At 34.4% G+C, this 12,640-nt stretch overlaps 1 protein-coding gene across 2 annotated transcripts in view; it reads right to left on the bottom strand.

The window, feature by feature from the left end:
* btz (CASC3 exon junction complex subunit) overlaps window positions 1–12,640 on the bottom strand; it is a 109,611-nt gene that overhangs the window by 14,786 nt on the left and 82,185 nt on the right. For both annotated transcript variants that reach the window (XM_089098794.1, XM_089098796.1), the window contains exons 5-7: window positions 11,477–11,676; window positions 6,972–7,196; window positions 1,302–1,508 (exon numbers count right to left, since the gene is read on the bottom strand). In XM_089098794.1, the coding sequence (XP_088954920.1) occupies window positions 1,302–1,508; window positions 6,972–7,196; window positions 11,477–11,676 (632 nt within the window). The remainder of the gene's footprint in view (window positions 1–1,301; window positions 1,509–6,971; window positions 7,197–11,476; window positions 11,677–12,640) is intronic.

Below are 12,640 nucleotides of genomic sequence, written 5' to 3'. Positions count from 1 at the left end.
ATTGCCTTTTAGTCAGTTGAAAATCTCCCTCATTATACCCTGGAAATTTCAAATTTTACCGCTCAAGCCGTTCCAAGTTCAAGTTTCGACACTAAAACGTTTTTTTAAGATATTGCTGATGAGCACTTTTGACAGCCGGCATACACATAGTGTTTTGATTCAATTCAACTTCTTCCTCAGCATTTCCTGAAATTTTCACCTTACTATTCTCAGCCTTAGTAGTAGTCGCAATAGAAGTAGTAGTCACAGTAGTAGAAGTAGTTCTATTACTAGTCACGTGCACATAGTAGTACCGCACAGAGGTAAAGTGCCTTTTTATCAGTTGTTCCTCCCGCCCATCATTCACTGAAAGTTCCAACTTAATGCCCTAAGCCATTTCAGAGATACGCCCTTTTGAAACCCGCATGTACATGGTGTGTTTATATTTAGTTCAACTCACCCCTCAACATTCCCTGGCCCTTGCCCTTTCCCATGAACGCCCTTGGCCTTATCGGTCACAAAAAGGTCAAACATACCCTCCTTTCTGGATAACTAATACTATATTTAAAGATAGACTAATTGTATAACTTAAAGCTATCGTCCCAAGAACTGTGGGGGGGGATGATTAAATTTGAAGAAAATTCAAAATAAATTAAATTTTCCACAAGGAACACACTCCTAGGGTCAACTACAATAATTGGATAAAAAGCTAGCTCATACATTTCCTGTCTAAGAGTGCGTCTACAATTGGGGTTTGTGGAGAACTGGGAGAATATAGCAAGAAAATATCTTGGTCGCAATCTCCAATCAATCGTTCTCAGTGCAAATTTATAAATAAAAATGTACAAATGAAGGTACACAGTAAAAAATAAATGAAGGCAAACCTTAAAACAAAATCGAAAAAGGCCCTTTCAAAGCAACGGTGGACTGAACAAAAACCTAACATTGAATGGTTATTCAAACATATGAATCCGTATGTAACTCATAAAAGTAGAAACTGGCGTAAGTACCAACGAAAAACATCAACACCATCTACGTCTGGCGTCTCTTGCTATTTTCTCAAGCTTTGCAATCGTTTTTCTCTCAGGAACTGAGATCAGGTACTTATTATTACTCTAATTTTATCATCACACCAATTAAATAAATTATTTTTATTGTTACACATAAAGATGCCAAATGTTAGATGGCGCTGATGTTTTCTGTCGGCACTAGCGCCAGGTTCCTCTTTTATAAGTCACCCATACTCTTTGCCTTGAACAATCAGACCTACATTGACCTAAATTATTTACATCTTGGTAAATAGACAATATTTGACAACTTACTTTGTTCAAAAAATGCCGGAGCTTGGACCCTAACAGGGGCCGAAGAGCTGTAAGCTGGGGCAAAAACTGGTGGCGAATGTTGTGGCATAACAGTAACCAAAGATGGTGCCGGTGAATTCGTTTGCATTCTCTGCGTTGAATATCTCTTAGGCCGATTAGCACCTTCTTGAAGCCTAGGAGGCAATTCTGTTTTTTGATAAGTATTACCTAAAAAATGTTATAAAAAATATAATAAAAAGTGTTAACACTAAACATACATAAATAAAATTAAATACACGACATAAAATTTGAAAAGTATTATACTATTTATAAAATCTGAATTAAATAAAAAAATCACAAAATCAATTCGTTTTTTATTTGTTTGTTTTTTTGTAAGTTATTATAGATATTCTTTATATACGTTTTTATTTCTTGTGGCTAGGAGGCAGTTTATTCTTTTGACAAAAGATACCTAAAAAGTCATATAAAAATATTACAATAATTATTAACACTATATATACAAATCAAAATTAAATAAACATTTTAAAAGGGTTATCTGAAAAGTATTATACCATTTTTAAAATCAAAAGACACTTAAAAAATCACAAAATCGACTGGTTTTCTTTCTTTTTTTTTGGTTTTCTTAAACCAAGAACTGCCAGATGAGAGGCTGGTAGCCTTGGTAACGGAGTCTATGCATCAGTGATTGTATTACTAACGTTGGTAGATTCAGTGAGGATCATTTCGGGAGAAATATTGATTTAAAAAAAAAAACATGTGAGAATACGGAGGCCACAAAAATGGGATCACACTTACGTTATTTTGAAGAAAATATAAATATGAGGATATGCTTATTTTGAATTTTAATAAGATAAGATTTGTTACTGAAAAACGGCAATTAAAGTCCAAATGGGCCGAATTCGCACTTTAATATAATATAATATAATTAATATAATTTATTACATTTAATATAATTTAATATAATATAATTTAATATTATATATAATTAATATAATATAATATAATATAATGATAATATAATTTAATATATGATAAACAAAAAAGAAACAAAACAAACAACAAGCAAACAAAAAATGGCTGGTCGGCGAAAACAAAACAAATAAAAATATGAAAAAGTCAAAATTATGATTAGGAATAAATCTACGTTATCTTTCCGAATAAATCTGCGTTATCTTTATGAATAAATTCTCAATAAGAATTCTTTGATTTCTCAAAGAAAAAAAAGCTAGAAGAGTCAGAAGAAATTTTTTTCGAAAAAGACCTTGAATTCTCTAAGGAAAAACGCTAGAGCAGTCAAAACGACGTTTTTCTCAAAAAAGGCCTCGAATTCTCAAAGGAAAAATGCTAGGAGTCAAAATTACATTTTTTTCAAAAATGACCTCAAATTCTTAAAGAGGAAAAACTAGAAGAGCCAAAACTACGTTTTCTCCGAAACAAATAAAATTCAGAAAATTAGAAGTTGCTGAAGTTCATTCTTCCTGTCCTAAATAATATCTTTGATAATAAGTCAAATATCAAGATAATTTCCAAATAAGAAAGTGATCCTCTGTGAAGCACGTAAACAAATTTCTAATCTTTATCCCTTTCATTACGACTATCAGTTCTGTAGTGTATTTATTTATTATTTACTGTTTGCGTAAATATTTTGATATTTTAGTCGTCAGCAAGGCCGTATCCAGGGGGGAGGGGATTCTTAGGGGGTTTGACCCCCCCCCCAAATGTTTTCTCGACTCATAAAAACGTTACAAATATAAATATAAAACATTTTTGATGCGTTTTTTAAGCTTTTTGTACCCCCCCCCCCAAAAAAAAGTAAATTCTGGATAAAGCCCTGGTCGTTAGCTGCTGAGGCTGACTCACTCAATGAATCATCCCAGCTCTCTGTCTTCTTTGAAGTTTAGTTTCAGTTTACTTCTGGGTTTCATTGACTTAATGACGACTTATTGTTAGTCGCTGGATTTTGGGTGAGCTTTTTTAATGGGATTTTTCTTTTGGTTTTTATTGTCTTTAACTGTTTTAATTTTGATTGTATTTATTACTTTCTACCGGGTTGTTAGCTTTTAAAATCCTCCAATTTTAGTTTTTGTTTATTTGGTCCCCACTTTGTTTTTGTCTTTTTATCTGTTCTGTATCGTTCGTATTTTCGCTAAGAAAATGTGAGCTTGATTCCTTGAGACTTTCTTTAATATTGCTGAAGAAAGGAAGCAGTTGTCTTCCCAAAATATCTGTTTTGTTTAATCCAGTGTTTTCGTTAGCCTTATAAAACAGTTTCTCAGTTTTCTTCTCTTTTGTATTATTTTTTTTTTGGCAGGATTATATGGTTTATGAAACTATCTTTCTTATCTTTGAATGTCTAAATTAAAAGTTTTACCAATGCGACAAATTTCCATATTATCATTGTAAGGCAGTGAAAAGCAGCGTGAGCAAAGAGAGTATTTACAAAAATAATTAGAAACAAAGAAGAAATTATAAAATTTGCAGTGAAAAAGACGCTTTACTTGAGGCTTTTCCAGTTCAATCGAAACCTTATTGGGGAGGAATACCCCTTTTTCAGATATCTCCTAGCGTGGTCACAAGGCAGAATTTGCTGAGAGCGACTGGATAAACAAAGAGACCTAAAGGCTGCACACCTCTTTTAATGTAAGATATAAAAGATAAAAAGGAAAAACGTAACCTCTACGTTTGTGCCATTTTAATTTTTACTTTATGCCATTTTACTTTTTTACGTTTTTACCATTTCAAAGGCTTTTTACTCCGTTCTTAACTCCCAAGTAATTCTGTCTCTCTTTAGAAGTGGGAGATAATCCATTTGTTTGTACCTACCTAAGGCAGTGGTATCAGAACTCCTCAATCCGGATACGTTTGCAAGGTACTGTTAGTAATCATATTCGTGTGCTCCGTGGTGTTAAGCAAGGTTCTGTTCTTAGTCCGGCAATATTTAATAACTCTATTAGGGTAGTCACTCGACAAATTCCACCAAACTTAATTAAGCCATATATCGACGCAAGGCACTTGTCATATGCCGATGACATTCTTCTCTTGGCTGATAATCTTGGGGCACTCCAGAACACTGTTGATGTTGTTTGCTCTGGACTGAAAGAAATCGGTCTTTCAGTCGCTACTTTCAAAACAGAGTTTCTTGGCTTTGGACCGGAGATTGCCTCCAATGATACAATCGAAGTTGGGCCTTCCACAATCTCATCTTCCAATTCACCTATGTATTTTTGCCTTTAATTTGGAACTTCAGTTGGATCCACTAGGCAGCTTATAATTGATTCTTTGAAAGAATAACGGAGAAAATCTTAGGTCTTCTCATCAGGGTAAAGAGCCAATTTGATAAGAGAACCCTTGGTCGGCTATATAATGCGTTTTATGTACCATATGTGTTGTTGTTTACACCTTTTTTGAAATTTTTCTTTGCATCCGATAAAAACCAAATCCGATCGCTTTTCTTTAGGTTCTGCAAGTATTTTCTTAGTATCCCCATTTGGACTCTCTAGCATTCCCGTAATAGTAACATTTCACGATGGTACGGTGTTTTTGAGATTTGTCAGAAAATGGACGAACTACCACGTAGGTTTGCTGACCGCTGGAACAGGATTGTCGACTTTCTACTGATTTGCTTTCTGTTAAGTGCCTAGCGCCAATAGTTGTGAAATCTTCTAATGTTTGCCCCATGTGCTAAAGCATGAGGAAGACAATGGAAGAGGGGTTGATTCAGTGATAGCTATGGAATGTGCAGAAAAGGCGAGGGTGGGGATGGGTGTGGGTGGGAAGAGCCAAGTACCCGTACTTCCTACAACACATCATTAGAATTAAGTAATTTTACAAGGAGAACCCGTTGTTAGCTGATTGGAGGATATTGTCAGAAAATGGACGAACTGTCACGTAGGTTTGCTGACCGCTGGAACAGAATTGTCGACTTTCCACTGGTTTGCCTTCTATTAAGTGCCTAGCGCCAATACTTGTGAAATCTTCTAATGTTTGCCCCATGTACTAAAGCATGAGGAAGACAATGGAAGAGGGGTTGATTCAGTGATAGCTATGGAATGTGCAAAACAGGAGAGGGAGGGGAAGGGAGTGAGTGAGAAGAGCCAAGTACCCGTACTTCCTACAACACATCATTAGAATTGAGTAATTTTACAAGGAGAACCCATTGTTAGCTGATTGGAGGATATTGTTAGAAAATGGACGAACTGTCACGTAAATTTGCTGACCGCTGCAACAGAATATCGATTTTCCAATGGAAGAGGGGTTGATTCAGTGATAGGTATAGAATGTGCAGAAGAGAGTGGCAGTGAGTCAGAAGAGCCATATAGGTAACCGGCCGGCCTAAAGGCCTTAAACTGCTGGGGTCAGGCAGCTCAAGTACCCGCACTTCCCACAACACATCATTAGAATTAAGTAATTTTATAAGGAGAACCCGTTGTTAGCTGATTGGAGGGTATTTTTATTTTTATTTGAAGATATTTTTGTGGAGTCAAATGGGTGAATGGACTAATTATGTTGTCGATATACCCTTACACAAATTTTGGAAAAGAAATTGGATGCTGAATGAGTTCTTTTCATTTTCTTATACTCCTTTTTAGTGCATTTTTGTCGTGTACAGAGGGTAACAATAAATCATTATTATTATTATATACGCTACCACAAAGTAAAAGAGGTTTTCACAAAATTCAAAAGAAATTTTATCTATACACTCCAAAGGAAACGTTATGTACAGTAGCATTTACACTATCGGAAGGAAAAGTTTTACCAGCTCTTTGACACTAAAAAAATGGCAATAGTCACATAATTGACAACACTGTATTGTATAGGCTTCAGAAAGATTTGTTATATTTTTTCCCAGAGGAATGGTCTAAGGACCGTCTTGGGTACTCGTTTCCCTGACTGTATACCAAACAATAAGCTCTGTGAAAAAAAGCAGTCCTATTCCACTTTCTAGTGCTATAACGAAAGAGATGTTAAGATGCCAAGGCTGCTTTTTACGGATGAAGGATGCAGTTTTAGGGTTAAAATGGGCTATAATGAAATAAATAATGGGCTATAATTAGATATAACAATGGACTATAATGAAAAAAAGGTTAAGATGCCAAGGCTGCTTTTTACGGATGAAGGATGCAGTTTTAGGGGTAAAATGGGCTACAATGAAATATATAGTGGGCTATAATCAGATATAACAATGGACTATAATGAAAAAAGGTTAAGATGCCAAGGCTGCTTTTTACGGATGAAGGATGCAGTATTAGGGTTAAAATGGGCTATAATGAAATACATAATAGAAATACATAATGGGCTACAATTAGATATAACAATAGACTATAATGAAAAGAGTTTAAGATGTCAAGGCTGCTTTTTACGGATGAAGGATGAAGTATTAGGGTCATAATGGGCTATAATGATATATATAATGGGCTATAATGAAATATAACAATGGGTTATAATGAAAGAAAAGTTAAGATTCGTCTCCAAATAGGGAGGGAAGAGGTCATAAGAAAGGATTTAAATGAAAGTCGAAACTTTATGAAGAGGAGGTAAGGAGTTACTTGAAAGTAATTCACTCATTACGTAAAGAGTGACTTTGAATATATTAGCATGGAATAGGGGGGTGCAGTCGTGTGTTTGGCCTCAGGCAGCTTGGTGGTCAAGAGGGTTGTTTGTAGTACTTACCATGGTCAGAAACAGTAAGAGATTGTACACCTTTTTGCAAGACTTCCTCTGTGTCACTACCAGCTTCCGCTTCAATCCTAGACGATCTGCCACGAAGCGGACGTCCAGTTTTCTGTTGAGTATTTTCTCGATAAACTTCTACATTTTCTATACTTTTCTTTCGAAATTCTTCCTTTTCTTTTCGAACTGTTTGTGGCTGAATGTATTCTCTCTTATCCTGTCTTTCTGTAAAAAACATAAAAGTTGGAACAAAAAGCTACTGAGTTGATTTTCAGAACGAGTTAGCTTTGTCAGGCCTTTCAGAAGTCGGCATTGAAGTCGGACAAAGTCTACATTTAAATTTTCAATTTATTTTAGCATATTTTTTTCTCTTTACATTTACTATTATTTTATACATATTTACTTTATATTATTTTTAGCTATACGTTTCTAAGTACATGAGTGTCAAAACTTTATACAACCATAATAACATTCTCGAAAAACAAAAAGGATTGAACACCGTCTTCCTTCAAATATTGAACAATTTAAAAACAAATAATTAATCAAATTACATCAAATAAATATGAAAACAACTTAAAACTTAATTAGACTAAGCCTAGTCTAAAGAATAATGTATGCAATCCATTCTGTAGGACATTCTTGGGCATTCTTTTTCAACCACAATTAGCCTATTAGAACATACCGCAGTATCTAATTCGAATATGTCATATCTTTCATTTGGGGGTGGAGGAGAGGGGTTTCCGGCCCTTTAAGCCAACGTTTTGAAAGAAACACGCTCAGTCAATGTTGCCAACCACAACCTATTCTAAATTTCAAATAATATTTTAATAACATAGATGGCACTTATGAATGGGATTTTTGAGGATACAACAAAGTATATCTGTGGTTTTTGATATTAATTTCGACATGTGGGCATTGAGCTGCTTTATGATTCAGTTAAACCTGTCAAACATAAAAACTATAAAATAACTTGAAACTTAATTTTTATAAAAGGTTTATTTTGTCTATTCTTGTTGTGTACCACTGAAGATTCATGTTGCCATTCCAAGTTTTAAGTATATTGCTTTTCTGAAGTCATAGGGTTTTAATGTTTTTTATGCCACAGTTTTCCTATAGCTGAGATTCAATCCATCAGTCAAAATACACTCCAGAAATTTGTGCTGAGCTTTTTAGGATTTATTGATTAGTTGGCTAATTGTCAAAATTACACGTGTTTACTTTCTCATACTATAAATAAATAATTTCATTAAATTAATGTACATACAAAAGATTCTTATTCCAAGCAGAATTACTGATGTCAATTTATTATGTTGAGTTGATTATAAGCAATAAAAACAGTGTAATTTGTAGACAATTCACCTTTCCAGTTGATATTCCCGACAGTTTTATCCTATACGGCCCTCCAAGCCAGCTTCTTTTTCCCTTTATATTCACTACTGGCCGTTTTGTACCTCTAAGAAACACAAGTTTTGCGAAGACCTGCTCAAATTCTTCTGCGATATTCTCAACCGAGATTCTAGAGACGCTCCAAGTCACTTATTCTGGAGTTACTGGGCTCGTACAACTTTTGCCCTTGGAGCTCGTAAGGCATATATATGGTCCAGGAGAGTCAACAGCTCAATATCATTAACTGTTTATTAGATTTGTTCAGAAAAAAAAAAATGAATAAATAAAACAGATTTTCTTCATGCGCCTATTATTAGAAAACAATTTGATATTTTTATATTATAAGACATGGGTAAACACGGAAATCTTCTTTGAGAGGAAAATCTCTTTCTTTACAACTTTTCCAAACCTAAAATCACTAAAGCCCATAAGCCCTTAGGCGCTGCCTGAGGCGGCCTCAGGCGGCTTGGTCCTCCAGTAAGTTTTTAGTAGCATTAACAATAGACTATGCAGGGGTGAATAACTCCTGTCAACTAACGGTTGTTAATTTATTGACAAAACCACCAATATAGTTTTTAATTTCCAAGATTCGTCTTGATTACATTGTTTCTTGATTCTCTACATTTTTCTCATCTAAAATAAAAAGTTGTAGGATATCAAGCAACTATAGTAGAAAGCAAAGGTCCTTTTGGAAAGCAAAGGAGGTTTTACTTTCTTGTGGTTCATTGTCTTTTTTTAGTCAACAATCTCTTTTGGTGCCACTCGAAGAAGTGTTATTTTTTCAAGATTTTTAGACTATAAAAACATAGGCATCGCAGAAATAGAAAAGGAAGAAAAAGCTTGTTTTATAGCTTCTTTTGAAAAAAGTGTTGATTAGATTCAGAAAATTAATTTCATTTGGACTTAGGATAAGTAGACCATACCGCCTTTCCCTTTACCACTTAAATAAAATGAAAATACATAAAAAGTGAGAAAGATTTAATAAAACAATGAACTTTGCAAAACCCAATAACTTCTTTGTATATATAGTAATACAATTCCAAACATAAAATTAGATTTTCTTAATAAATGAAATGTTAAATAAGTGGATCTTCCACTCCCTCTTTACAATTTATTATGTAATGATTATTTATTAAATTTTTATATTTAATTTATGCAGTCAACATTTCATTAAACTAAACTAACTAACTTAAGTTTACCCTCCCAAAGCCCTGGTAAACCGTTAGTTTAAAAAATACAATAAAATGTGCCATTAGGGTGACTCACACCCACGCAGAGTAGAGAAGAAGAAATTACAAAACCCTTTTGCAATTGTTGTTTTTTGTATATCTGACCCCCCCCCCCTCCCCCTGAATGATTAACTGACTAATTGACAAAATTCAGTTTGTTGATTGAAAATTTTCATGGAATGAATAATTTTCTTGAAAATGAAACCGACTTGCATTCTAAGATGAATTAAAGATGCCAATTGATTGAGTGGATTTGATTATAGAAAGAAGCAAGGTTCTTTTTTAAACAATTTGCTTCTTTGGTTGATATTCACAGTAGTTTTATGCTATACGGCCTGCTATGGCCGTGTATATACTGTGTTATGCTATATACGGCCGTATATGCTCTGCTATATGCTTGATATTTTAACGTCTTAGGTTTTAATTTGAATCTGTTTGTGATATTTCAATTCAATATATAAATTTGTACGACGAAGGCTATGGCTGGGATTTTTACATGTTTAGTGCCTTATATTTTATTATAACAAGAACTGCCACTCATCGGCATGACCGTGTAAGGCGTTTGCAAATAAAATCGTTTGAGTTTGAGCATGAAGCCATCAAGGTCTTTGCCATGATGGATGAGTACAAAACAGGCTAATGCTGTGACAATGAGGATTCAGTTATGTCCCTTATTCACTCATACGAGATTTCCAACCAAGCTCCAAAAAGTACCATAAGAAAAAAATACCAGATTTTGATAAATCCGTCCCATAAGCGTATCTTAAGGAACAAGTATGGCACAAACCGGGAAAATTACCATAAATTGTACATTAATTCCATGGATTAGTCTTCTTGGTGATTAGATTTTCGACGTAATACCTTAAGTTATGTTTTTTTCCAAGATCACACTGCCTTTCTTTGACGAACAAATAAACATTCGAATGGGGATAAATCCATCTATTAGACAATGAAAACAGATGCAAAAGTCTGGACATTTCGACCACAGATACAGCGATCGTCATCTCCAGAAATACAAAAGCATTAAAATTAAAACTAACATATTTATACAATATAAAATAATTACTTCCAGTTTATTCACTAGATTTGTTTGAGAGTTCAATAACTCCGTTCATTCAGTCTTGAGTGGTAAATTTTCTTCTTTAGTATTGCCTAAATGTAAGTTGAAATTCTAATGAAGATGGCAAAATCTTTCTCTTCTTCAAATTGCAAAATAAATATTGTTGAATTTATAGGTATATACTAGATTGGTCCATGGGCGTAGGCAGCATTAGGCAGCATATTGTCTAGGGGGGGGGGGGCAGTCGATAGTGTGATGGAGTTTTATCAACTGCTTTTTCCAAACCATATGCTTTTTCAGCCATATTTAATGTAAATTTGAAGGTCTAGGGGGGGGGGGGCAGCTGCCCCCCTCCCTACGCCCATGGATTGGTCACACTCCCCATCTACGCGACATATTTTCGACGTAATACCTAAAATACAGTTATTCAACTCTCTCAAACAAATCTAGTGAATGAACCGGCAGTAATTATTTTGTGCTGTACAAATATGTTAGTTCTAACTTTAATGCTTCAGTGTTTCGGCTGATTACGATCGCGGTATGTGTGGTCGAAATACTCAGACTTTTGTATCTGTTTTCACTGTCTAATAAATCGACTTATCCCCATTTGAACGTTTATTTCTTCTTGGTGACCATGACTGGTTAAGTTGGTTTTAAGAATTATCTAGGCAGGAGTAAAATTAAGACAAATATTTTGTCCCAGAAGAGGAGAAAAAGCGACCCTAAAATACCAAAAACTTGCTACCCCTGGTTTTAACCTAAAAAAGGCTTCATGTTAGTATCTGTTTTTTAAAAATTAATAGTTAAACTGAAAAGTATCTCTAGCAAACCTATTCTCTGAGGTTTTTCCTCCTTTGTTTCTAATGAAGGAAATTCTTGAGTATTGTCGGTAATGGGTGGGGCAACCTCATTGTCAATGGGTCGTCTTTCAGCTGTGCTGGATTTTCTACTACCTCCAGAAGCTGCCAAGGAACTTCGCCTATACGCCTCTTCGTCTTCCCATGACCTTGTGTACTTTTTCGGACCACCACTGAAAAATAAGTAATAATAATCAGACAAGACTCGTTTTTCGTCACATTTCAGTTACTAGTTATTACAATTTAATTTATTTTTGGTTTGCCTTACCCCAGAGCTCAGCCCAATATTTGGCGCTTTATACGTGTAGCTCCATTTTATTAGTGGAGATTCAACATTGTAAAATGGCAACTTCACAATTACTGGAGCTCTTCCCAATATTTGGAGCTTTACCATTGTAAATTTTCTTTGTCAACGCGCGTAAACCATAGTAAAACGGCGAGTCCACATATATAAGTAACTGGAGGTCTACCCAATGTTTGAAACTTTTCCACTGTAGCTTTACTTTGTCATTAAAGGTAAAACATTTAACACCCTCTGGAAGCACTGAAACACTTCACTGATCGTTAGTAATACTACTTTTTGATACTATTTTGGTTAAATATGATTTGCATAATCTGCCCCTATGATGTTCTATCTCCTCCTTCAGTATCAAACTAGCTATTAAAATAAATATATAAAAATAAATATTTAAAAAAATCAGTCATCTTATGGAGCATATGGGAAAGTAACAGGACTAGAATAGGTCAAGACTTGGGATGACAGCTTGGCAAAATTTGAGGTTGAAAATCATGCCATACGAGAAGACAGTAAAGCGCGTGGATAAGTTTTTTATATGTCACTTTCATTTTTTTTTTTAAATTATATATATTATCTAATTGTTTTTTTAGCTTTACCAGTTTTTTTTTACCTTTTTAACTTAATCTAACACTTATTTTAATTACTTTGACTAAGAAATGATTTTCGTTCTGTTATTGTTGCTTTGGCAATGTTTGCCAGTTTTTCAGTTTTCTTGTTTCTTATAATTTTTTGTATTATTTTGTTTTTTTTTATGACTCTGAGAGGTGAATTCGGCCCTTCGGGGCTTGTGATAGAAACTTTTCAAACTAAATATATCTTATCTTATGGCAAAGAAATAT

The sequence above is a fragment of the Artemia sp. Qi Xiang Cuo genome, chromosome 13, assembly GCF_049724085.1.
Source record: "Artemia sp. Qi Xiang Cuo chromosome 13, ASM4972408v1, whole genome shotgun sequence".
Classification (NCBI taxonomy): domain Eukaryota; kingdom Metazoa; phylum Arthropoda; class Branchiopoda; order Anostraca; family Artemiidae; genus Artemia; species Artemia sp. Qi Xiang Cuo.
Note: the sequence above shows the minus strand (reverse complement) of the source record. Positions and strands in the feature narration are given on the sequence as shown.